This window comes from Rana temporaria, chromosome 3, assembly GCF_905171775.1.
Source record: "Rana temporaria chromosome 3, aRanTem1.1, whole genome shotgun sequence".
In the NCBI taxonomy this organism is placed as follows: domain Eukaryota; kingdom Metazoa; phylum Chordata; class Amphibia; order Anura; family Ranidae; genus Rana; species Rana temporaria.
This window is the reverse complement of record NC_053491.1, coordinates 388,665,558-388,691,644: the sequence shown is the minus strand read 5'-3', so window position 1 is coordinate 388,691,644 and position 26,087 is coordinate 388,665,558. Positions and strand designations below refer to the sequence as shown.

Below are 26,087 nucleotides of genomic sequence, written 5' to 3'. Positions count from 1 at the left end.
GCTTTCTCCACACCAGGGAAAAAGCCTTGCATTACTGTGTGGAGTTACAGACAGAAGAACAGGAAGTGAGGATTTCTCAGAAGAAATAAGGACATTTAAAAGCAAAATGGAAGAATGAGGTAAGTGAAGGAGAACTGCACTAAGGTAAAGGAAGCCATTTAGGGAACATTTTTTTTTTACCTTTACAACCCCTTTAAAAGTATGCAGAGGCATTCAATGGTGAGCATTAATTTCCATTTAGGCTTTTGAAAGATCCCCAGTGTCAGCCAATGATGTGAGAAATGATAAAGGACAGTCGTTTTCGGTATGAAAGCAGCAGTCCCATGTACATCGCTCTGACGCACTCGGCACTCCCTACCTTTTCTACCTCTTCCACTCACTAAGAGCAGCATCTGTACTTTTCTGGGGCGTTTCGGACCAAGACTAATGTTCTCACACAGAGAGCAGCAATCCTTTTCTGCAGCATTTTGCCCATTCTTAGGATTTTTAGCAGGCATTGGAGAGCTTTTTAAATGCCTGCAGAACAAAATACATTTTAATTTAAAATTAAGCTCTGTATTCATTAATACAACATTAAAGTGGAACTAAAAACTCGGTCTTTCAAAATGATGTTACACTTGACCCTATACTATGCCTGTTAGGAAGTTTATATGGATACCAGCTGTCAGACGCCTCCGAAGCAGCTATCATTAGGGCATTGTTTCAAACTAGTGTAGCACTACCCCGTAGGAGCTGCTACCGTGTTTCCCGAAAATAAGGCCTACCCCAAAAATAACACCTAGCGCTGTTTTCCAGGAGGGCTGCAATATAAGCCCTACCCTGAAAATAAGCCCTAGTTTGAAGAAATTGTTTGCTTTTCGAGGAAACATGGTATAATCCTATTAAGGCAGTGTGTGTGTGTGTGTGTGTGTGTGTGTGTGTGTGTGAGACTCTCTCTCTAGCGGTGTCAGGTGACTTTGCTACAGAGCGGCACTCGGCTAATCTCCCCCCTGGTCTCCTCTTCTCCCGCCTGTCTGTGGGGGATCTTGCCCTCCCTCCCTTCACAGAGTTTCAGCGGGTCACTGAAAGTACGGTGCTGAGCCTCTGCAATCAACATGTGTGCGGTATGCAGCATGGATACTCCACAAGGTATTTACAGATTATTTTTCTTCACATGCTGGTGTGCTCTTTTCCCTGCTTTCAGCATTGCAGAGGGAGGGGGGCTGGGGTCCCTCGCTGGTGGCTGGGAGAGGCGGAGGAGAGCTGAGGTGTTTGGCACTGTTAAATTGCAGGGGAACACACATTCTGTATTGTGTGCTACTGTAAAAGAAAGGATTTGGGCATTTTAATTTTGTTCAAATTAGAGATTTCTGAATATGTTAAGACCTACCCCGAAAATAAGCCCTACTGGGTCTTTTGTTACCAAAATTTATATAAGACCCGGCTTATTTTCGGGGAAACACGGTAAGTTCACTTTCTCTTTCGTTTCTCGCAGCCAAGAACACAGTTCCGATCACTATTCAGGCTCATTAATCAGCCTAGGGTATGCTTTTTTTTTTTTTTTAATACTTTAATAAGAACTTGGATAGGTAGTGGGTATTAGTAGGATACTCTTAGTAACGATTTGAAGGCACTGAACATTCTTGCAATGCTATGAGCCAAGTCCTTGCATAAGAAAAGAAACTGAGCTTTGTACTAGCAACTTGAGGAGACTAATCTACCTCTCAGTCTGAGCAAAGTCCTTCCAGACAGTCCAAGCAAAGTCCCTTCACTTAGGCGGCATTCACACCTGAGCGTCGGTCGTTTTTTTGGGCGTTTTGTCGCGCGTATGCATACAGCGACGTTTTTGTACTTCGGCGTTTTTTATTTTAGCCAATAGGAAAAATGATCATCTTTTCATCACTTGTTGCTATGTTGGTAGATTTTTTTAATCTTCTGCATGGGCGACAAGTTCTATTTATTAAAGCGACGAAACGTCCGTAGCAAACGCCCGTTGTCGCGCGATACGCTCAATTCGCGCGTTTCCCATTACTTTCTATGGGGAAAAAAAAAACGCTCAAATACGCCCAAACCCGATACGCGCGACAAAAAAAGGTCCGGGACTTGTTTGAGCTTCGCGCGACAGGCGTTTGGGCGTTCAGGCGTTCAGGTGTGAACAGTCACCATAGGGAATAATGTTAATTCTCCCCTCTGGCGTTTGTGAGCAGTGCGCTTCAGGCGTAAAAACGCCTAGGTGTGAATGGGGCCTAAGCATTATAGACTGAGCTTTTTAGGACACCAGACACAATGTCCCCTTTACACAATGACTCTAGCACAAGAGGGATGGCAACAACTCACTATTGTCCTAGGGAAAATTGGTTTCCTCCTTCCAATACCCTTCGCACACTTTCTCCCCATGGTACCAGGCTAGATCCTCAGATGGCACAGTAAAGACCTTCAGGTTGCCCAGTTGAGCACTTGACAACTTTTAGGCATGTGGCAGAATGGCCTAGGGGGCTAACAGCCCCCCTAGTCTGCAATTCTCCTCTTCAGGAAAAAGAGTAGGCTGCTCTCGGTCTTAGGGTATATACAGACTCCCATCAGTCACCTTCTAGACACCTCTCCCCAGGGATTGGCCAGGACTGCCTAAATATGGGTCATTCACATATTTTACAACACAGAGGGAGCCTTGCAAAATGTTATAAAGTGTTGGATATCCAGTTAGCAACACCTGGTTTATCACCTCTGGACCTTGTGACGGATAAACTCTTAACTTGTTTGTTGTGTTGGCTACATACTTGAAGGGTAGGTGTACTTTATATATTCTTCCTTGTTTTGAATGAAGTACAATTTTTATTCCTGACCCTATATTGTACCTTGTATCTCTTCTACAAGCTGTAATTGAACTGTCATAATAGTGCATTCAATGACTGTTTGCTCTGGACAACTTTAATACACTGCCTGATTTAAAAAATAAAATAAAATGTAGAGCTAAACTCATCTGTCCACCAGCAAAAAACCCAAACCCAATAGCAAAAGTTGTCCAAATCTTGTCCATATGTTGAATACACAGGGCTTTTTTTCAGGGGGAACTTGGGGGAACTCGGTTTCACCACCTTTGGCTCAGACCCTTTGGTGCCTGCTCACCACAATCACTTGTAAACACAGAAGTCTGGTTTCTGTGTTTACAAGTGACAGCTTTGTAACCCTCTGAACGCTGCACTCTGTATGTAATGCAATTCTGGTATTTAATGCCCCTTTAAGACCCTTCTACTGTTTGTGAAATCTGAAAGGGTCGTGGTTGAGTTCCTGCACCTATTTTCTGAGAAAAAAAGCTCTGTGAATACATCATGATCCTTACCATGCCACCAATAAGTGCTATGGTGTTATGGTGTATATCAAGTATGTACTATGGGCCAGATTCACAGAAAAAGTACGTCGGAGTATCTGCTGATACTCCGGCGTACTTTCAAATTTGCCGCGTCGTATCTTTAGTTTGAATTTTCAAACCAAGATACGACAGCTTCTGCCTTCGATCCGACAGGCGTACGGCTTCGTACGCCTTCGGATCGTAGGTGTAATACTTTGGCGCCCGCTGGGTGGAGTTTGCGTCGTTTTCCGCGTCGGGTATGCTAATTAGCTGTTTACGGCAATCCACGAAGGTACGCGCGTTCGTCGCATTCTCTTACATCGTCGCTAGTCGGCTTTTCCCGGCGTAAAGTTACAGCTGCTATTTCGTGGCTTATATTTAGACTGCCCATGTTAAAGTATGGCCGTCGTTCCCGCGTCGAATTTAAAATGTATTTATTTTTGCTTAAGTAGTCCGTGAATAGGAAAGGACGTAACGCACGTCGCCGTTCAAAAGATTACGTCGGTGCAACGTCATTTCACGCAAAGCACGGCGGGAAATTTTAAAACGGAGCATGCGCAGTACGTTCGGCGCGGGAACGTGCCTAATTTAAATGATACACGCCCCATTTGAATTAGGTGGGCTTGCGCTGGACGGATTTACGCTACGCCGCCGCAAGTGAACAGGCAAGTGCTTTGTGAATCAAGCACTTGCGCTTAAAACTTGCGGCGGTGTAACGTAAATGGGATACGTTACGCCACCGCAATTGTATGTGAATCTGGCCCTATGAGCTTTCTGATGGGGAGGTTGTAAAGCTGTGTTTAATTCCAATTTTACTAAGGGTGTTGGTAGGCACTGTATTTATAAAGGGCACAAGAAAACTCGAGCTACTGGTTTCACAGCTTGCATTATTATGGATCCTTATTTGCGTAAATGGGTTACTCTTAAACTTTGAAGTGGAACAATATCTGTAAGTTAATGTATTTTCATCTTCCAGTATATCACTTGGACAAATGACGCAACCTTTGGAGGAATTGAAGGATGTCTATCCAATATTCAAGCTGCAGATCCTAATTTTGGTAAGTGCATTTGGAAACTGCAATATATATTAAAGCAAAACCCCAGTAAAAAAAAAAAAAATCATAGTCTATTACAGGGGTGCCCAACCTTTTGAAGGCCGAGGGCCACTTAAGCGACTTAGTAACCAGTCGCGGGCCACAATGAGCGCAGTGGGCAGATGACAGGTCTGTGTCCAGTCTGCATATGCAAAGCAGACACAGCCCAATCTACTCTATGGGCCCTCCGATCCAATCAGATAGTCTTTTTTTTTTTTTTAGCAGATCGGATTGGAGGTAGGTAGGTGTTTACATCTACCGCTCCATAGAGGTGATTAGAGGGTCAAATTGGGTCGGACCGATCACGTGAAAGGGGCCTAAGGCTGCTTTTATACTGATGGTCTGCAGTCAATTGCGGCGCAGTGTACCTGTGGTTTTCCCGCCGGTTAGCTGCACTTTGGTATAGACGTCTATTATATTCTGCAGGTGTGGTGCACTCTCTGAAAAGTCGCTTGCTTCCTCTACCGCCAGCTTCATTTACAACACTGATGCTCTTGGATGGCAGGTCAGCAACCTGCAATCTGGGCTTGCCAGCCAGCCATTCCAGAGCAGGAGGTCACGGGCCACATCAGAGGGCTCCGTGGGCCACATGTGGCCCCCGGGCCACTGGTTGGGCACCCCTGGTCTATTAGAAGATAAAATAAAAAAAAACACGTATTCTGCAGTCCTCGCCCTATAATATAAAGCATTAATCCTTTCCACCAATAGATGTCCTCAGTCTACAAGGTTCAATAATGGCCAGCCTATACTATACACCATGCTGGACCCCCACCTGTAGTCTAGACATGGGATTAAGGTACTGTCGCATGTAATACCATAGGATTCAACATGATCTCGGCCAGGGATAAGTTTATCTAACTCAAATCTGTCCACTGTGTTTATTACACCCCCAAAAACTATCAACTATTTGCTCCCACCTCTCTAGTGTCTACACAATATGGGGCACTGACATGGGCACCTTCTTTCATGCCCTAGACTGCAGCAATACTGGATGGAGTTTGTGGATTCCATCAATGTAATGGGTGACCAGACACTGACGATCGATCTTGATACTTTTTACTAGGTATTGTTGACACGCTTGATACTACTAAACATATGAGACTCTGTATTTTCGACTCTGTTTACTACGCAAGAAGAGACATTTGATAGTCTGGGTCAATTGAATTGATGAACAGGGCTTGACTATTTTTGAAGCTGTTTCACATTTGCCTTTTACTACTGGTTGGTCTTATTGTAACAGGGTGTGATGCTGTCTCACTGTGTGCAGTGAAATCAAAGTAAGCAATTTCAATTTCAGAGGAGCCTGTACAACTGGCAAGACCAATGGAAAAGCTGGAATTTAACTTTATTAGTACTCTATACCCAAAGTTGCAGATTCTATTTAGAAATGTATATACCTGACCATTCTAATGTCTATCTCCTGTTTTCTAGTGATGGGATATGTGCTTTCCAATGGTTTGGAACTAATCGGCACAGGTCGTCCACCTCTATTGGATAAGGAGCTGCAAAATGATCTGAAGACCATGTCAGATCTGGCCAAGGCACAATCCTTGACAGAACGGGAACAGTCACATGTAGCCGCAGTTGAAACCTTCGCTAAAGGGTATGTAGTGAGCTTTCCTTTTGCAGCTGTGTAGTTGCTGCCATTAGTAACGCTAAAGTGTATCTATACCAGGGATCGGCTAACTAAGGTACATGTACCATTGTGGGCACCTTGTGTCATTTTCAGTGGCATCTGGAAGACAGCCATGTGACGCAGGCTCAGACTGGCCCATTGGAGGACCCGAGGATGTTTCAGTGAGTCCCTGCTCCCTACAAATACAGCACTGCTGCCATAGGCTGTATTTGACTACTCAATTGTCTCTCTGTTGCAAAACACGACCTGCCCCTCTGTAGAAGCAGCTCACCCGCTTGCTGGCCCTCCTTCCAGTCATAGGCCACCTGTGACTGCAGATTGCATTATGTGAAGAAGCCTGTCTGCCTGTCTTCCTTCTCCTAGTGGAAATGCCACCTGCAGCATGTATGAAGTGTATTTCATGGTGTAGGAAATGGGGCTGATCTGAGGTGTGAAGGTGCATGAATTGTGGTTGATCCGAGGCTACAGGAATGGGGGCTGATTTAAAATCTGACCATTCAGGAATTGGGGCTTGAGACTTAATGTGGAAAAGGTTGCTGACCCCTGACCTAAACCCAAGAACAAAAACTTACCAGTCCTTTGATGTGGTGGGCTAGTTGTTTCAGTATCTTACATTTTTTGTAATTGATTAAAATGAAAGAAGTCTTAATTGATCCCTTTTTATTTCCCCCATAGAAACCTCGTGAAGGCTGCTGCATTTTGGGAAGAGATCCTGCAGAATCATCCCCTGGATCTGCTGGCACTGAAATTTGCCCATGACACATATTTTTACCTTGGGCAACAGATGCAAATTAGAGATTCTATTGCCCGGGTTCTTCCACACTGGACTCCAAAAACCCCTCTAAGTAGGTGAGTACACATACTGTAAGCCAGGGAAAAATAATGGGGAAAAAAAACATACTCTGTAGATCTCAATGCATGCACATTTCCTTCTTTTAAAAACACTGCACTTAAATAAAAATGCCTGTTGATCTGCAAGAGGTCTAGTGTGTTCCTAGCTTCCTGCTTGAGCTAACACAGTGGGGCTGATTTACTAAAGGCAAATCCACTTTGCACTGCAAGTGCATTTGGAAGTGCAGTCGCTGTAGATCTAGATTTTATCATCCAATCATGTGCAGGCAAAAATGCTGTTTTTTATTTTCCTTGCATGTCCCCCTCAGATCTACAGCGACTACACTTGTAGTGCAAAGTGAATTTGCCATCAGTAAATAATCCCCAGTCCCTCTGCTGCACTGAAATCCCAAGTAATATTGTCAGCCCTGCCTGACAAGAGTTCTCCTCTGCTGCATTATAGACTTAAGAACTCTATTGCCGCGTACACACGATCGGTCCATCTGATGAGAACGGACCGATGCACCATTTTCATCGGTTAACTGATGAAGCTGACTGATGGTCCGTCACGCCTACACACCAGCGGTTAAAAAAACGATCGTGTCAGAATGCGGTGACGTAAAACACTATGACGTGCTGAAAAAAGGAAGTTCAATACTTCCAAGCATGCGTCGACTTGATTCTGAGCATACATGGATTTTTAACCGGTTAGGTATCGGTTAGGAATCCATCGGTTAAATTTAAAACAAGTTGGCTTTTCTTTAACCGATGGTTAAATAACCGATGGCTAAATAACCGATGGCGCCCACACACGATCAGTTTTGACCGATGAAAACGGTCCATCAGACCATTCTCATCGGTTTAACCGATCATGTGTACGCGGCATAACTCCACCCTTCTCAGTCTTCCACATACTGTGTGTGTGTGTGTGTGTGTGTGTGTATATATATATATATATATATATATATATATATATATATATATATATATAGTATTTCGTTTTGAGATATGTAGTTCTGGGGGCGTGCCAATGGAGTTAAAATTTTCATTTAGATTACTGAGCACTGTTAACAGAAGATCCTTGAACACAATAGAAAAGGCACAAAACAAATCACCATGAGCAATGTTTTGACCTGGCAAAAGTTAAAAAAAACATGAAATATACAACTTTACATGCCTTTTAAAGTCCAACTCCAGTTTAATAAACGTGTGTGTGTCGGTGTGTGTGTGATATATATATTATAGTTGTGCTCATAAGTTTACATACCCTGGCAGAATTTATGATTTCTTGGCCATTTTTCAGAGACTATGAATGATAACACAAAAACTTTTCTTTCACTCAGGATTAGTGTTTGGATGAAGCCATTTATTATCAATCAACTGTGTTTACTCTTTTTAAATCATAATGACAACAGAAACTACCCAAATTACACTGATTAAAAGTTTATATACCCCAGTTCTTCATACCGTGTATTGCCCCCTTTAACATCAATGACGGCTTGAAGTCTTTTGTGGTATTTGTGAATGAGGCTCTTTATCGTCTCAGATGGTAAAGTCTGTAATAGACTTTTCCCTGGTTCAATTCCAGGATACTAATTTTCTATTCTTGCCGCTGAGCCAAATATATGATGATGTGAGCATGCATGTAGAAGAAATATCACACTGCTTCAGTCTCCATCATCAACTCCAACAGAAAACTCTTTATTAAGGTTACAGCTTTTATAGCCAAAGTGACATAAGCAAACGTCACCACATATGGGTGCATCTGATTGGTTCATCCACATATGGTGTTCTCTTGTTACATCTGTTTCTTGACCACGAGCCAAGCACTCAGTCGCCATTTTTTTTTTTTGCTCGGTGGGAGGAGGGAGGAGTAGTAGTTAATTGACATCTGTTTTTCATCTTTACTCTGGGACGATTAACTCTGTCATGACTTTCATTCAAGGAAAATAATGCTAATGTTTCTCACGTGAATACTGAAATACACATATATATATATAGTGTATGTGTAGGAGAGTGCAAACTAAGCAGTTGCCGGAGCCATGCATCCAACACTCTGTACATCCTTCCATCTATTCTAGACGGAACATAGAAGGGAGGACAATGGAAAAAGCAGCTTATAAAGTAATCATTCTTTTACAGAATGAAGCACTGCATATTAATGTAATATTAAATTAAGGGTGAACTAATCCTTTAACAGAAGTAGTCAAGTGAATTGAAATGTATTCTTGTTCTTTCTCTTTCAATCAGTTATGTCAGAGGCATGTACTCTTTTGGACTACTTGAAACAAACTTTTATGACCAAGCTTTTAATGTGGCCAGTGAGGTAAAGATTTTTAATGATTTTACTGTTACTTGTACTTAAAGCCGAACTTTAAGAAGGCAGATGTAATGGACAAAAATGATTGCAGGCGTGTCATTTGTAATGCAGCATTAAAGAGGAAGTAAACCCTGATGGGTGCTACTTCCTCTTTGTTTCCCTGCAAAGGTAAAGTATAATGGGCTACTATGCATGGCTTAGTAGCCCATTATGTGACACCTACCTGCAGGAGAAGCTCACGATGTCCCCGTCTTCCTCACTGGCAGTGAGCGTCCATTGTTCACCCCTCTTCCTTCCAGGGCAGCAAACTCCAGCTCTGTAACTGGCCGGATACATGTGACATCTCTCCCGCGCGCATGACCCGAGCTAGAAACGGCACAGCGTGAACTTTCTAACTTCAGCGCATGCGCAGAAAAATCGTTGTACGGCGATTTGCAAATATCTCCTAGACCGTGTAGGTCTCGGAGATATTTCAAGCACCTACAGGTAAGCCTTAATCTAGGCTTACCTGTAGGTTAAAGTGGTTCTAAAGGGTTTACAAACCCTTTAAAGTCGTATTCTGGGTTATATCCAACTACAGGGAGTGCAGAATTATTAGGCAAGTTGTATTTTTGAGGATTAATTTTATTATTGAACAACAAACATGTTCTCAATGAACCCAAAAAACTCATTAATATCAAAGCTGAATATTTTTGGAAGTAGTTTTTAGTTTGTTTTTAGTTTTAGCTATTTTAGGGGGATATCTGTGTGTGCAGGTGACTATTACTGTGCAGAATTATTAGGCAACTTAACAAAAAAAAAATATATACCCATTTCAATTATTTATTTTTATCAGTGAAACCAATATAACATCTCAACATTCACAAATATACATTTCTGACATTCAAAAACAAATCAGTGACCAATATAGCCACCTTTCTTTGCAAGGACACTCAAAAGCCTGCCATCCATGGATTCTGTCAGTGTTTTGATCTGTTCACCCTCAACATTGCGTGCAGCAGCAACCACAGCCTCCCAGACACTGTTCAGAGAGGTGTACTGTTTTCCCTCCTTGTAAATCTCACATTTGATGATGGACCACAGGTTCTCAATGGGGTTCAGATCAGGTGAACAAGGAGGCCATGTCATTAGTTTTTCTTCTTTTATACCCTTTCTTGCCAGCCACGCTGTGGAGTACTTGGACGCGTGTGCTGGAGCATTGTCCTGCATGAAAATCATGTTTTTCTTGAAGGATGCAGACTTCTTCCTGTACCACTGCTTGAAGAAGGTGTCTTCCAGAAACTGGCAGTAGGACTGGGAGTTGAGTTTGACTCCATCCTCAACCCGAAAAGGCCCCACAAGCTCATCTTTGATGATACCAGCCCAAACCAGTACTCCACCTCCACCTTGCTGGCGTCTGAGTCGGACTGGAGCTCTCTGCCCTTTACCAATCCAGCCACGGGCCCATCCATCTGGCCCATCAAGACTCACTCATTTCATCAGTCCATAAAACCTTAAAAAAATCAGTCTTGAGATATTTCTTGGCCCAGTCTTGACGTTTCAGCTTGTGTGTCTTGTTCAGTGGTGGTCGTCTTTCAGCCTTTCTTACCTTGGCCATGTCTCTGAGTATTGCACACCTTGTGCTTTTGGGCACTCCAGTGATGTTGCAGCTCTGAAATATGGCCAAACTGGTGGCAAGTGGCATCTTGGCAGCTGCACGCTTGACTTTTCTCAGTTCATGGGCAGTTATTTTGCGCCTTGGTTTTTCCACACGCTTCTTGCGACCCTGTTGACTATTTTGAATGAAACGCTTGATTGTTCGATGATCACGCTTCAGAAGCTTTGCAATTTTAAGAGTGCAAGATATCTCACTATTTTTGACTTTTCTGAGCCTGTCAAGTCCTTCTTTTGACCCATTTTGCCAAAGGAAAGGAAGTTGACTAATAATTCTGCACACCTGATATAGGGTGTTGATGTCATTAGACCACACCCCTTCTCATTACAGAGATGCACATCACCTAATATGCTTAATTGGTAGTAGGCTTTCGAGCCTATACAGCTTGGAGTAAGACAACATGCATAAAGAGGATGATGTGGTCAAAATACTCATTTGCCTAATAATTCTGCACTCCCTGTACTCTTAAAACTTCTCCCTCCTAACACCTATACTAACTACCCTGTGGAAGAAAAATCTGAATCTCTTTTCCGGTCACATGTTTGACTCCCCAGTGCCAGCAGTGATTTTACAGGAGAAAAGGGAGCTCTGAAAATGGATTGACCATTGTAAGCCTATGAGTTACATCACCGCTCAGGTATTCCAACTGTTGTTGAGCGCTCTCTTTGCCCCTGCAGCTGGTACTGGCTGATACAGGGGAATTTACGTGATCAGGCCAGAGTGACCTAATAATAGGTAAGTACAGATCTGTCTTCCACGAGTCAGTGTTAGTATAGGTGTTAGGAGGGGGAGGGAGCATTTTTAGGAGTAGTTGGATATATCCTGGATTTCTTCTTCAAATGTATTTTTAAATTCCAGTTGAATTCCAGTTTTCATTAGTTTGATGCCAAGTTGGTTTGGACTAATTATTTCCATTACAGAATGATGCAGGTGTTATGTGCACTGTATTATACTGTTGTGGCATTGTGCGCTGTATTATACTGTTGTGGCATTGTGCGCTGTATTATACTGTTGTGGCATTGTGCGCTGTATTATACTGTTGTGGCATTGTGCGCGTATTATACTGTTGTGGCATTGTGACTGTATCATACTGCTGTGTTCCAGCAGTAGTATGGCAACTTCACATCTTCTGCTGGGAAAAAATAGTCAATCTGAATGCCTCTCCCCCATTTTTTGTATTTTCTTATCAGTGAATACAAGGACTCCTCGGATTGGCCAAGGTTGATATTATCTCCTTACCTCTCAACCTTGGCCAATTAGAGGAAGCGTTGTATTCATTGATTAAAATACAAGACTTCTGAATGGGGAAGAAGCATTCAGGCTGATTCTATTTTGATCCAGCAGCAGATTATTATTATTATTATTATTATTATCCAGAATTTATATAGCACCTACAGTTTGTGCAGCGCTTTACAATGTAATGGGGGGATAGTACTATTACAATACAGTTATTATTATTTTTTATTATTATTATTATAATAATACAGGATTTATTTAGCGCCAACAGTTTGTGTAGTGCTTTACAATATGAGGGCAGACAGTACAGTTACAATACAATTCAATACAGGAGGAATTGGAGGGCTCTGCTTGTTCAATACAGTAGGAATAGGAGGGCCCTGCTCATGGAGCTTGCAGTCTAAAGGTTGATGGGACGGTAAGTCACTGATACTGCTGCAGGAACACAGAGCCACCAGAACACAGCAGGTCCGTATTCCCACTTTGGTTTATATTACTGAAAAGGTATTGTGCTAGTGACTCAATTACAAGTATGCATATGGGTAAATCAGACTCCACTTGCTGCATACTTGTTCTAAGTCAATGACTTTTTATGTTGTATAAACAAGCACATTTTCAAAAAAAATTGGGTAGCTAAATCTCTTTACAGGAAACTGTCCCATTCTGTGTATTTGCTAGTGTTTCCTGTTTTATGCATTGCTTTAAAATTTTTAAGTTAGTGCTGTTTGTCTTGTGTATGTCTAGGCATTGGCCATAGAACCAAAGGATGCCTGGTCTGTCCACACCATCGCTCACGTCCATGAAATGAAGGCAGACATAGAAAACGGCCTTGCTTTCATGCAGAAAACCGAGAAGAACTGGAAGGTAAGAAATTGTTGCCTCCAGCACATCTCCTGCCAAACAAAACATTTAAAAGACAACGGGCCAGATCCACATACATCTGCGCCGGACACAGCATATCTAAGATATGCTATGCCGCTGTAACTTACTTTTGTTTTGTTTGAATCCTCAACAAATTTGCGCCTTAAATTACGGCGGCGTAGTGTATCTGTTGCGGTGTAAGGGCGCGGAATTCAAATGGAAGTGATGGGGGCGTGTTTTATGTTAATACGTCGTGACCCGACGTAAACAACGTCCCTGGGGGTATCCCAGTGCGCATGCTCGAAATTAAACCGGAACCAGCCAATGCTTATGACGGTGATGTCATTCTACGCAAATTCCTATTTGCGAAAAAATTCAAAATTGTACGCGTGAAGAACGGCCATACTTAACATTGAGTACACCTCAGAACAGCAGCTTTAACTATACTCCGGAAAAAGCCGACCGCAAACGACGGAAAAAAATGCGCCGGGCCGACGTACGTTCGTGGATCGCCGTAAATAGCTAATTTGCATACTCGACGCGGATTTCGACGGAAACGCCACCTAGCGGCCGCCGAAAAATTGCATCTAAGATCCGAAGACGTACGCCTGTCGGATCAAGCCGAGATGCCGTTGTGGGAATTTTGAAATTACGCCGGCGTATCAATAGATACGCCGGCGTAATTTCTTTGTGGATCTGGCCCAACGTTGTTAAGTTGTCCATTGAAGTTCGATTTAAGTCACAGAAATAGCAGTTAGATTGACCTTGGACAAACAATCTCCATTTTTATAGTCTTACCTCCACTTTTCCTGTTATTTTTGGTAGTACAGTCCAATAAGCACCAGAACTGGACCACATGCTTTTAATAATTAGCACTCCGCAACAGAACTGGTCAAACGCTCCCCTCTCTCTTAATTTCTTTACAAATAAACTTGTGCTGAGGGGGGTGGTTGTTACTCAGCTCTGCCGGCACAGAGCACTGCAGTGTAAAGCTAGAAAGCAGCATTTGCGCTGAGAGAAGCAGGTATTTTTAGGCATTTCTGAGTAAAAATATTTTACAAGTTTTATTGGGGTACAGAACTGTAATGAATACCGGCTCTCATGCTCTTTATAAGGGTTGAACTGAGATATGTTTGAATCCTAGCCCAAACCCACCTGAACTATCCCGCCTGGAGGCTTCTGCTACACAAAGCCAATCCTAAGCAGCTGAGGTGGTCCCTGCCCTGCATGTATAGAAGGGGAAAGTATACATGCAGCTGCAAGGTGAGGAATGCCTCGTCTGCTAAGGTCTGGCTTTATGCAGCTTATTTCTGGGATAGCTCAGGTGGGTTCGGACTAGGATCTGAATGCTCCTGTTCTCATCCCTGCTGTTTAGTACTGCGCTTGGGGCTTTAGGAGGAGAGTCTGACAAAAGAACCCCAGAAAGTGGTGCATGATTATAGGAGGATTAAGTACAACACATCCTCCCCAATCCTTGTTTAATTGGTAAAGGGGTTCTTTAACTGTTTACCATAATACATGAATAGGTGAAAAAACTGAAACGAGCTAAAAAGACAACAGAACACACACACGCCTATGTTCTTGAATAACAGAATCAGTTGGTTGAACCTCAAGCTTGGCTTATTTATGGCTGCTGTCATGTTAAGTTAAATCACTCTGTGGTTGGACGCTTTACAGTCTTAAGCCACCTTTAGAGAGACACCAACCGTGTTAGAACTTAGAAGATTAGTTAGCACTAATGAGCCTGCTGTCCGCTTTTGGAGTGAGAACAGTTAGTGAATGGATTATAAAGATCTTTTAAGTCAAGAGGGAGAATTAGGTAGACAACTGACAAAAGGAAAATTCACTCAATCCTTAGCATAGGATTAACCGGTTCCCGATTGGCTCCTGTACATATACGTCGGCAGAATGGCACGGCTGGGCAAAATAACGTGTGTGTGTGTGTGTGTGTATATATACGTCACTCAATGTCTGCTGATGTCCCGCAATCGGGTCACAGAGCTGCAGAACGTGAGAGGTAAGTGTAAACAAGCATCTCCCCGTTCTTCCTAGTGACACTGTCACTGATCGTCTGTTCCCTCTCATCGGGAACATCGATCAGTGACATGTCCCTAGTAGCCACGCCCCCTAACAGAAGCACTCCCTAGGACATATTTAACCCCTTCAGCGGCACCTAGTGGTTAACCCCTTCACTGCCAGTGTAATTTTCACAGTAGTCAGTGCCTATTTATACCACTGATGGCTGTCAAAATGACAATGGTCCCAAAAATGTGTCAAAAGTGTCCACCATTCTGTCGCAGTCACGATAAAAATCTCTGATCGCCTACCATTACTAGTGTAAAAAAAATGCCATAAATCTATCCCCTATTTTGTAGACGCCTAACTTGATTAAGTTCACCTAACTTTTACGCAAACCAATCAATTTGCTCTTATTGTGATTTTTATTTTTTTTTTACCAAAAATTATGTAGAAGAATACTTCCCATTCACACCTGAACTCTAACGAGTCACACCGGGGAGCTATAACGCTCAAAATAGCGCCTGCAAACTGACCTGAAACAGCAACTGCTGTCTCTCCAGTGTGATAGCCCGAGGGCTTTCACACTGGAGCGGTGCGCTAGCAGGACGGTAAAAAAAAGTATTTTGGAGCGGTGAAGGAGCGATGTGTATACTGCTCCTGCGCATTAAAATCAATGGGGCACCGCGGCTATACTGCCGGCAAAGCGTCTCTGCAGAGGCGCTTTGCCTTCGTTTTTAACCATTTCTTGGCCATTAGCGGGGGGTAAAACCGACCCGCTAGTGGCCAAACAGTGCCGAGAAATTGACGGTAATGCGCCGCTAAAAATAGCATCGCTTTACTGTCGCCCCCACCCCAGTGTGAAAGGAGCCTTAGGGGTGTACTCACTTTTGTTGTCAGCGGTTTAGACATTAATGGCTGTGTGTTGTTATTTTGAGGAGACAGCAAATGTACACTGTTATACAAGCTGTACACTCACTACACAACATTGTATCAAAGTGTAATTTCTTCAGTGTTGTCACATGAAAAGATATAATAAAATATTTACAAAAATATGAGGGGTGTACTCACTTTTATGGGATACTGTATGTTCAAACCCTTGAATTAAAGTCTGCACTTCAAATTCATTTGGATTGTTTGTTTCGTTTTCATTTTATTTTGGTGGCACACAGAGCCAAATGTATGAAAAGTGTGCCTGTGTCCAAATATTTTTGGACCTAACTGTATGTCCTGTAGTAATGTCCAAGCTGTTGGGAGAATATGCAGCATGCAGCAAAAGCAGATGTTCACATACTGGAAAGTGTTGAATAAGGTCACTTTAAAGCTAAATTTTAAAAACAGGCTGTCATTTTTCTTGATATATGACATAAGTACATTTCTCTTTTTTTTGTTATTACAAGAAATTAGAGAATATTTTTTTTTCCTTGCAGGATAGTGATATGCTTGCCTGCCATAATTACTGGCACTGGACTTTGTATTTCATCGAGAAGGTAAGATCACTTGTATGACTTGGCAAACGTTGGACAGTTCATTTACACCTTGTGATGCACATTAATGTACAACGTGTTAAGGAAATCCATTCATCTTGAATGGACTGCAGTGCCAACACACCTTAATGGACCAATAAACGGACACAAACCTTTTTTACTGGCACAGCACAGAACACTCACAGTATGTGTGTTGTGGTTCACTTGCATTGGCAACCACTCTACAGTGCATTGAGTGCCATTAATAATGAGTGGCACAAATGTTAAAACATGTTTTGTTTGGTAGTATTCTGCTGCCCTCAGGACATGGTTGTATTGTGCAGTCCACTGGATGTGTCAAGGGCTGCACTTGAGGCCCACTATATTTACCAGGTTGACCAATACCTATGAAAACTGGCATCTGGTTGGATGGTGTGGGTTAGAACATCACAAGTCTTCTCATTTTTAAGGGAAAATGCATTACATTGTCATAACCGTGTATTAAATCCAAGGAACCTTATTGTTGGCTCAGTTATTTATGACTTTATTGAGCTGCATATGTCGCTATTTGTACCAGTTGTGTTGGTAGTTAAATAATGACAATGCTTGGTATCGACAAGAGATAATGCGCTTTTGATTGGCATTAAGTGATATTGGGGTAAAGTCCACAATGTGATTTAATATAAAGCATGAGTGTTTTCACATCATACAGACTTGAGTTCTGTGACTGGCACACCATCAGAAAATCTCTCTGGGTACCATACAATCCTTGGAGTCCCATCGTTTGGAATTTGAGCCCCGAAGAAGATGGATTTTGTTTAACCCCCTAAAAGCATTGTGTGTATGTGTGTGTGTGTGTGTGTGTTTCCTTGCTGTGGCTTAATGTAATATTTAAAAGGTTTTGGAATCTTGGATATTTACTTTTGTGCTCTTACTAGTTTGTCCTCAGATTAAATCTCAACTCTAAGCAAACCCCTTTCCAAAGAGGTATCCCCGTTTTGTGGAGAGTTGCTGAACCAGACCCATTGGAGTTGATTTATTAAAACTGGAGAGTGCAAAATCTGGTGCAGCTGTGTATAGTAGCCAATCAGTTTCTAACTTCAGCTTGTTCAATTTAAGCTTTAAAAAAATAAAAATGGAAGCTGATTGGTTTCTATGCACAGCTGCACCAGTTTTTGCACTCTCCAGTTTTAGTAAATCAACCCCCTTGTACCCAGTGATAATTTAACTTGCCTCCCAAAAACCTGTATCCAACGCCTCATTTTTATCTTTCTTTGGACAATGTGATCTAATGGCAGTCTTCATTATCTCTCTTCCAGGGTGAATATGAGGCTGCCTTAACTATGTTTGACAATCATGTGAGTACCTGATATGTACAGTAGAGGACATCCATTCTTCTTCAATTTTAACTACAAGCAGAATCAAAAATGATCCTTGGAAGTAAGCACACTTTGTATGAAACGTGTCAAGCCTACTGTGGAGTCTTCATTTTCAGTGCCTCCTCCTGGTAGTAAAATTTCCATTTAGCAGCAAGCACAAATGTCCTGTTTTTTTCTTTTTTTTTTCTCTAAAGCGGTAGTAAAGTTTCTGAATAGAAGAAAAAAAAAATCTCCCTGCAAGGTAATATGGTCTTTCTTCCGGGTTTGTGGGCTGTGCATGTGATATCACCGGCTGCTGCTCACTGGAATATCTCCTAAATGGTGCACTTTTAGTAGATATTCATTTTACCTACAGGTAAGCTTTATTAAAAAAAAAAAAAAAAAAAAATATATATATATATATATATATATATATATATATATATATATATATAATTAAAGCGGGGGTTCACCCTTAGAGGGCACTTTTCCCCCTTAGATTCCTGCTCGTTATTACTAGGGGAATCGGCTATTTATTTTAAAATATGTGCAGTACTTACCCGTTTACGAGACGCATCCTCTCCGTCCCTTCCGGGTATGGGCTTCGGGAATGGGCGTTCCTTCTTGATTGACAGGTTTCCGAGAGGCTTCCGACGGTCGCATCCATCGCGTCACGATTTTCCGAAAGAAGCCGAACGTCGGTGCGCAGGCGCAGTATAGAGCCGCACCGACGTTCGGCTTCTTTCGGCTACGAGTGACGCGATGGATGCGACCGTCGGAAGCCTCTCGGAAGAATGTCAATCAAGAAGGAACGCCCGCTCCCGAAGACCCATACCCGGAAGCGACGGAAGAAGATGCAGCTCGAAAACGGGTAAGTACTGCACATATTTTAATATAAATAGCCGATTCCCCTAGACCGAACGAGCAGGAAGCTAAGGGGAGATTTTTTTTTTTTTTTTAAATGGGTGAACTCCCGCTTTAACTTACCTGTAGGTAAGAATAGGCAAAAAGAGTTTACTACCACTTTAACCAGTGAAGATCCAGGAACAGAAGGGTGCATCTTCAATGTGAAATTTAAAAGCTGGTTTCCCTCGGCAGCTGCTTCTGAGATATGTCAAAAATGTCATACTGCATTAATACAGCAGTGTTCCTTTATTTCAGTTTTCCCTGTGATAATGCTTTATGGATGCCAGTAGATTCTTTGCTTTTCCACGTATTGAAGGGTTCTGTAGTGAAATTTCACAACAGTGTTGTTACCCTGTGGACAGCATAGTCTTATACGGAAATGTCGCTTTTAAATGGACTTTAGGTATGCAGAAAATGAAAGCCCAACTCCAGCCAACAATTTTAAGTAGGTATAGAAACTGCTTTTCTTTCTGTTTGGAGATAAGGTTTAAGGGCTCTTTCACACGGACTCGCTCTGTTGATCCCCGCTGAGCAGGCTGCAGATGACAGCTCCGTCTCCGCTCACTGTGCAGGGACGAACCTGTCGGAGATCCGCTCACCCCTATTGTGGATCAGATGAAAACGGACCGCCTGTCCGTTTTCATCCAATCCGATCCGCCAGCCGGATGGAAAATAGGGATTCCAATCCGTCTGAATTTAGCGGATCAGATGTCAACGGACATGTCGTCCCTACATAGACCTGCATGGAGCGTCCGTTCAGGTCCGCCTAAAAAACTGACAGTGTGAAAGGGGCCTTAAATTGTATAAATAAAAGGCGACGGTTGTGACCACCCTACCAATGTTAGTTTGTCCCAACCCCTGCAGTTGTAATGCAACCCCTGCTCGCATGGTGGAAAGCTCTTGCTGCCGTGCTCCCGTGATACAGCGGTGCCCATAGCTGCTCACTGTATCACTCGGCCCCGGCGCGTCCTAGGATGTGATAGACAGCAGCACCAGCCAATGGCTGCGCTGCTATCAATCTATCCAACCTAGCCAATCAACGGCCACAGACAGAACCGAGGAGGATGACGGGGGCGAGCGCGGGACTTTAGAGGATCAGGTAAGTAAAACGGGGGGGGGGGGGGGGGGGATATAGGATGCATTAAGGTGAAAAAACATTTACCTTTACAACCCCTTTTAAAAGCATGTGAAATACAAAAGGAATTAAAGCGTAGTTCCACCCTGAAAACAGGAGGTACAAACTAGCAAGTACTACATTTTTATTTTAGTATTATCCATATTTAAAATTATATAATATTTTTTTATTTAAGAATAAATTATGCTTAATAATAATGTGGCCGGAACTCCACTTACTCAATTCTCACATTGCAGTTATTGTCCGTATACACTTACCAGAATACAATATTTTTCACTATAGTGGGCCTTTAAAGAAGAACAGAAAGGTGTGAATAGAGCCTTAGTATGACGGATATTCTTCTCCACAGATCGCCCCCTCCTGTGGAAGCATGCTGGATATTGTTGATAATTCATCGCTGCTGTATAGACTTCAGATGGAAGGTATGATTCTGTACATTTGTCTGTCCATACAATAAAGACACCAGAAGCCTGTTATACAATCGTGCTTTTTCTGTATATTTAGCAATTGTACAGCCAGCCTCTCGAATTTTCAGATAACTGCTAAGGCACAATTAACATTTCTAGATGTTCCATATAACATAGCAAGTCTTCAGCGTTTAATCCCTCTTTACATTTATACAATACAAATACACCAAGAGAAAGGATTTGGTAGTCCTGGTTAGACCATCCTATCATTGCTGCCATTCTGAATTGGCGGCATACTTTTGTCCAGCATGATTTCTATGATTTTTTTTGGTACTTCCATTACCTTCACTTTCCATTGATCCCTCTGGTACACTATGATTTCTCTTCTCCCGCCGAGTCTGTTTGCTTCATATTCGAAACTATTTTTTGCATTGCCAATATTTTTTTTTTGTGTGTGCGCATTAGGGGGCAGATCCACAAAGATCTTTTCCCCCGGCGCATCGTATCTGAGATACGCTATGCCGCCGTACCTTACCTGGCTTTGGTGTAGTGTATCTCAAGCGGTGTAACGGAGCAGAATTCAAATTGGGCGGGTAGGGGGCGTGTTTTATTTAAATGAAGCGCGTCCCCGCGCCGAACGAACTGCGCATGCGCCGTCCCTAAATTTCCCGCCGTGCATTGCGCGAAATGACGTCGCAAGGACGTCATTGGTTTTGACCTGGACGTAAATTACGTCCATCCCGATTCACGAACGACTTACGCAAAAAAAAAAATATTTGAAATTATACGCGGGAACGACGGCCATACTTAACATTGAGAACGCCACGAAATAGCAGCTTTAACTATACGCCGAAAAAAGCCGACTAGAGACGACGTAAAGGAATGCACCGGCCGCTCGTACGTTCGTGGATCGTCGGAAATAGCTAATTTGCATACTCGACGCGGAAAACGCAGGGAACGCCACCCAGCGGACTCTGAAGAATTGCATCTTAGATCGGAAGGCGTACGCCTGTCGGATCTAACCCAGATGCCGTCGTATCTTGTTTTGAGGATTCAAAACAAAGATACGACGCAGGAAATTTGAAAGTACGCCGGCGTATCAGTAGATACGCCCTGGTACTCTCTCTGTGGATCTGCCCCTAGTTATTTAGACAAGTAAATAAACCAGATTGGACCTCATTAAATCCATCATATCTTTTATTGTATACTGTTTGTGCCGATAGTCCATTGTGCATGTCGCGTTGTCTCAAGATGTTCCATGACAAAGCCGCCTTTGCCTTTTTATCACAATTTACATTCAATGTAGATTGCAGATATGCTGTGAAAATTAGTGCAAAATACCCAGATGATCTATACAGCAGGTAAAATAAGTATTGAATACGTCACTGTTTTTCTAGGTAAATATATTTCTAAAGGTGCTATTGATGTGAAATGTTTACCACATGTTGGTAACAACCCATGCAATCCATACATATAAATAAACCAAAACTAGCAAGTTCAGAAATTAAGTTATGTGTAATAAAATGGAATGACACAGGGAGTGTCAAAAGTATTGAAGACATGAAGAAGGGGAGGTGCAAAAAGACATGGAAAGCCAAGTCACCAGCTGAAATCTATCAGTAATTAGAAAGCAATCCTGCCACTTGTCAGTGCAAACTAATATCAGCTGGTTCAGTCTTAACTGATGGCCTATAAAAAGGTGTCTCATTACCAAGGTGTCACACAAGAAACATCTCATGATGGGTAAAAGCAAAGATCTCTCTCAAGACTTTCACAACCTTACATAACCTAATTTCTGAATGCATTTGTTTTGATTTCTTTGTATGGATTGCATGGGTTGTTACCAACATGTGATGAAAATTTCATTGGCACCTTTTAGAAATATATTTACCTAGAAAAATGATGACGTGTTTGTAACGGCTACCCATGTAGTGAGAGGGTCTCAGCCATTGGAGACGTCCTTTTCCCTGGCAAGCTGCAATATGCAGGTACCGCCGGTATATCCCATCGAACGCCCTTTCAAGAAACGAGACGGGCTACGTTTGCAGGGTCAAGCAGGACTGACTTTTAATGCCACATTTTTCTTCCTTATATCTGGTTACAAACTGTACAGAAACAAATGACACTCCCCCCCCCCCCAGGGGGGACTTCGATACACATACTTTGAAACAATGACATTCCCTTGAGCCAATCAGCCGCTAGACGTTTTGGCTCCTAAACTTAGCTCGATCAGACAATAGAATTCAATTAACCTTTAAAACAATTATCACTCACACATAATCCCCATCAGCATACACCTCACAGGAGGCTGTTACCTACACAAAAGAGAGTTCATTAGCTATGCGAAGGGTACATTAGCATTCAGCAGTGAAAGAGACCCTTGACCAATTAACCCTTTGAGCTCAGAATACAATGTGGTACATCCAATTGTGACAAGCCATGCAGTTCCTTGTAGTCCTCCCTGCATGAAGATTATCGATGTCCAGGCAGCATGCATATGTCCGTTACAGTGTTCAATACTTATTTTACCCGCTGTATATAAGGAACACGTTTCAGTTACAAAATGATTTGTATTTTTGTCCATCCAGCTCTGAGATTTACACAATCTGCTGCACAGCACAACCAGGCATTTGACACAACTTATGCCGCGTACACACGATCAGTCCTTCAGAATGGACCGATGGATCGTTTTCATCGGTTAACCTATGAAGCTGACTGATGGTCCGTCACGCCCACACACCATCGGTTAAAAAAAACGATCGTGTCAGAACGTGGTGACGTAAAACATGACGACATGCTGAAAAAAACGAAGCTCAAAGCTTCCAAGCATGCGTCGACTTGATCCTGAGCATGCGTGGATTTTTAACCGATGGCTGTGCCTACTAACGATCGGTTTTGTTCTATCGGTTAGGAATCCATCGGTTAAATTTAAAACAAGTTGGCTTTTTTTTAACCGATGGCGCCCCCACACGATCGGTTTTGACCGATGAAAACGGTCCATCAGACCATTCTCATCGGTTTAACCGATCGTGTGTACGCGGCATTACAGTACAGTTGGGGTATACAGCATTGTCCTCTTTCTAACCCCAGAAAAGAACATGCCTATTGCCAAGTACCTGGCAGTGGTACTAGTAAGTAAAGCTCCAAATCACTTGCTGTCAGGGTGTAACAAACTACAATTTCCACAATGCCTTAGAAATGTTAGTAGCAATGGGGTGAATGAGGGAGGCAGTGGGTGCCAGTAAGTGAGTGGGTGGCGCAGACTGGACTTGTAGGGTCCTCCTACTACAGCAGGTTGCAATGTCATTCCATTGTTGCTTATTATTAAAGGAAATACAGTGGGGATGTTACAAGATCGGTGGCTGGGGAAAAGCAGGCACATTAGTCACCAGTCTTATGAAATGAATATCCAGGAGAATGATCAGCTCCTTGTATGTAAAGCAGTGTGTAAATTGACAACGCTATGTACTGTAAGTACTTGTAATCAAATAATATAATACGTTGTTATGCTGCATTCAAGTGAGGATTTATCAGTGGATGGGTGACTGATTGAAATAGCATGTAGATATTTGTTAAAGGTAATCAATTATATAAATATGCTCCAATTCAGCTCTAATAAAGTATTCAATTAAGGGGTTACTAAACCCTCGTGTTTTTTTTTTTTAAATAACAAACCTGTCATACTTACCTCCACTGTGTAGTTGTTTTTTTCACAGAGTGGCCCCAATCCTCCACTTCTGGGGTCCCTCGGCGGCGCTGATGGCTCCTCCTCTTCTCAAGTGCCCTGTCGGAAAAGCGCTCTCCTATGGGACACCCATGCGGGCGCCTTATCGTGTCCTGCATCTATTGACACAGAAAGCAGGACTTGGCCCTGGCGCCCGCATCATTGCATTTGATTGACAGCAGTGGGAGCCAATAGCTGCACTGCTATCAATCTATCCAATCTGGACACGAGACACCGGCCATAACTGGTGTGCTCGTCCCCGGGGCAAGAAAGATAGACAGCGCTCAGGTAAGAAAAAGGGGGGTGGGTTTGGGGGGCTGCAGCATGAGAGAAGGGTTTTCACCTTAATGCATAGAAGTTTACAACCCCTTTTAATAGAGAGCTGCATTAACTTGTGTTATTTTTACATCTGCCTAGAATCCAGCTTTAAAACCGTCTTTTATTTTTTTTTTTTTTATTTTTTTTACACCTGTATTTAGGTAACATGGTGCAAATGGGACTCCCCCCCCCCCCCCCCCCAGACCTCCCTACCATGTGACAGTGTGAAGGGGTCCCCCCCCCCCCCAGGGGAGGTGGGCATTTACTGTATTTATTGGCGTATAATTTTTTACCCTGAAAATAGAGGGTAAACTGTGCCTACGTGTTACACGCAGGGGGCTCTGGAAAGTTTTTTCCCTGAAACTTCCCTCTTAAAGCTAGGGTGCCTGTTATTTGCCAATAAATATGGTATATAGGCCAACAAGTTGTATTCAGATTTGAAAAAAATGAAGTACAATGCAGCGTCTTGAGCAGACAGAAATATAAAATATTTTCTTTTCCCTATCCGTCTTTCAGGACAGCCACAACTTGAGAGATAGGCTCCTCCTCTTCCTTAGGAAACACTGCCCAGCCTTTAAAATCTCTCCTCCCCCTGCTAGACCTCAGTTCTTAGTGTTTCCTCCGGTGGGGAGACACTGCTAAGGAACCAGGCAGAGCAGTCAGGGGACTGTGGCCATCATTATTTTTCCTATGGAGAGGCAAGGGCTTCCTAAAGGAGATTGGGCGAAAGAACTTACCGCCAAAAGAAACGCACCCCAACCAGGTCGAGCGCGACAGACGGTTTGTGGGGGGGTCCCTATCGTGTCCACAGGACCACGGCGGGGGAATTCAGCTCCGGGCACCCTGATTACAGGCCGCACATTGTTTTTTTCTTTTAAAAAATGCGGGCCGAGTGGCGGGCGACGTCATTTCCGGTGCGCCTCGGAAAGGATTCCCTATGACCCGCGACTTCCGGTTCCGGGTCGCGGCGCTGATAAGAGACCCACGCGTCCTGCTGGAGGTGTCGGATACTCGTTGGGACGAGTTAGACACAGCACAACCACCCCGCTATGTCGGTGACCTCTCCGGAACGGGACCCGACTAGGGACGCTACCTCCAGCCAGTCCAAGGTAAGGGTTCCTGGGGAGGGTTCCCAAAACTTTAGACTATGTCTCTTTTCCTTCCTCTATTTTTCCCTTGGTGGTTGGGGGAGAGGAGGGAAAGACAGCAGGGCACCTAGCAGTAGTGTCTGTCTAGTGCTTCCCAGAGGGTTGTAACCATGTTGTTATTTAAAAAAAAAAAAAAAAAAAAAAAAACTTTTTTATATCTCTGCTCTTTTAATGTGGGTCCTTATGTCTTCTATTTTCCAGAAGAGCCTAGAAAAGAGCCAAGAAAAAACAGGAAGGACACATAGTTCTAGAAAGAAGTGTGCTTCCTGTAGGGATTCCCTTCCTGATTCTTGGACAAAAGTTTTATGCAGAGATTGCATAAACTCTCTAGTTAGGGAAAGGGATGCAGAACAGGAGGATAGTCTAGCTGCTTCAGTTAAGGAACTAGCCTCTACCTTTTCCTCTTTCAAGACCTTGTTTGAAAGGGTGCAACCCCCCCTGGTACCCACACAGGTTACAACCCACCCTGATGTTCAGGGTCCTGCACCTGCCTCTCCTGATCCTTCAGCGGAAGCAGTTGATTTTGCAGGCCCTTCTCAGGGGCAGCACTCCTTAATGGAGAATGTTGCTTTCGACTCGCAGGCAGAGTCAGGTGAAGAAGACCAGGACAGTGAGTCCAAGAAGTCTTCCAGATACAAGCTATCTCTTG

At 43.0% G+C, this 26,087-nt stretch overlaps 1 protein-coding gene across 1 annotated transcript in view; it reads left to right on the top strand.

The window, feature by feature from the left end:
* TTC38 (tetratricopeptide repeat domain 38) overlaps positions 1-26,087 on the top strand; it is a 50,583-nt gene that overhangs the window by 6,879 nt on the left and 17,617 nt on the right. The window contains exons 3-10 of the mRNA XM_040345775.1: positions 4,305-4,386; positions 5,854-6,025; positions 6,734-6,907; positions 9,140-9,215; positions 12,844-12,963; positions 16,407-16,466; positions 17,762-17,800; positions 20,191-20,263. Coding sequence (XP_040201709.1) covers positions 4,305-4,386; positions 5,854-6,025; positions 6,734-6,907; positions 9,140-9,215; positions 12,844-12,963; positions 16,407-16,466; positions 17,762-17,800; positions 20,191-20,263 — 796 coding nt within the window. The remainder of the gene's footprint in view (positions 1-4,304; positions 4,387-5,853; positions 6,026-6,733; positions 6,908-9,139; positions 9,216-12,843; positions 12,964-16,406; positions 16,467-17,761; positions 17,801-20,190; positions 20,264-26,087) is intronic.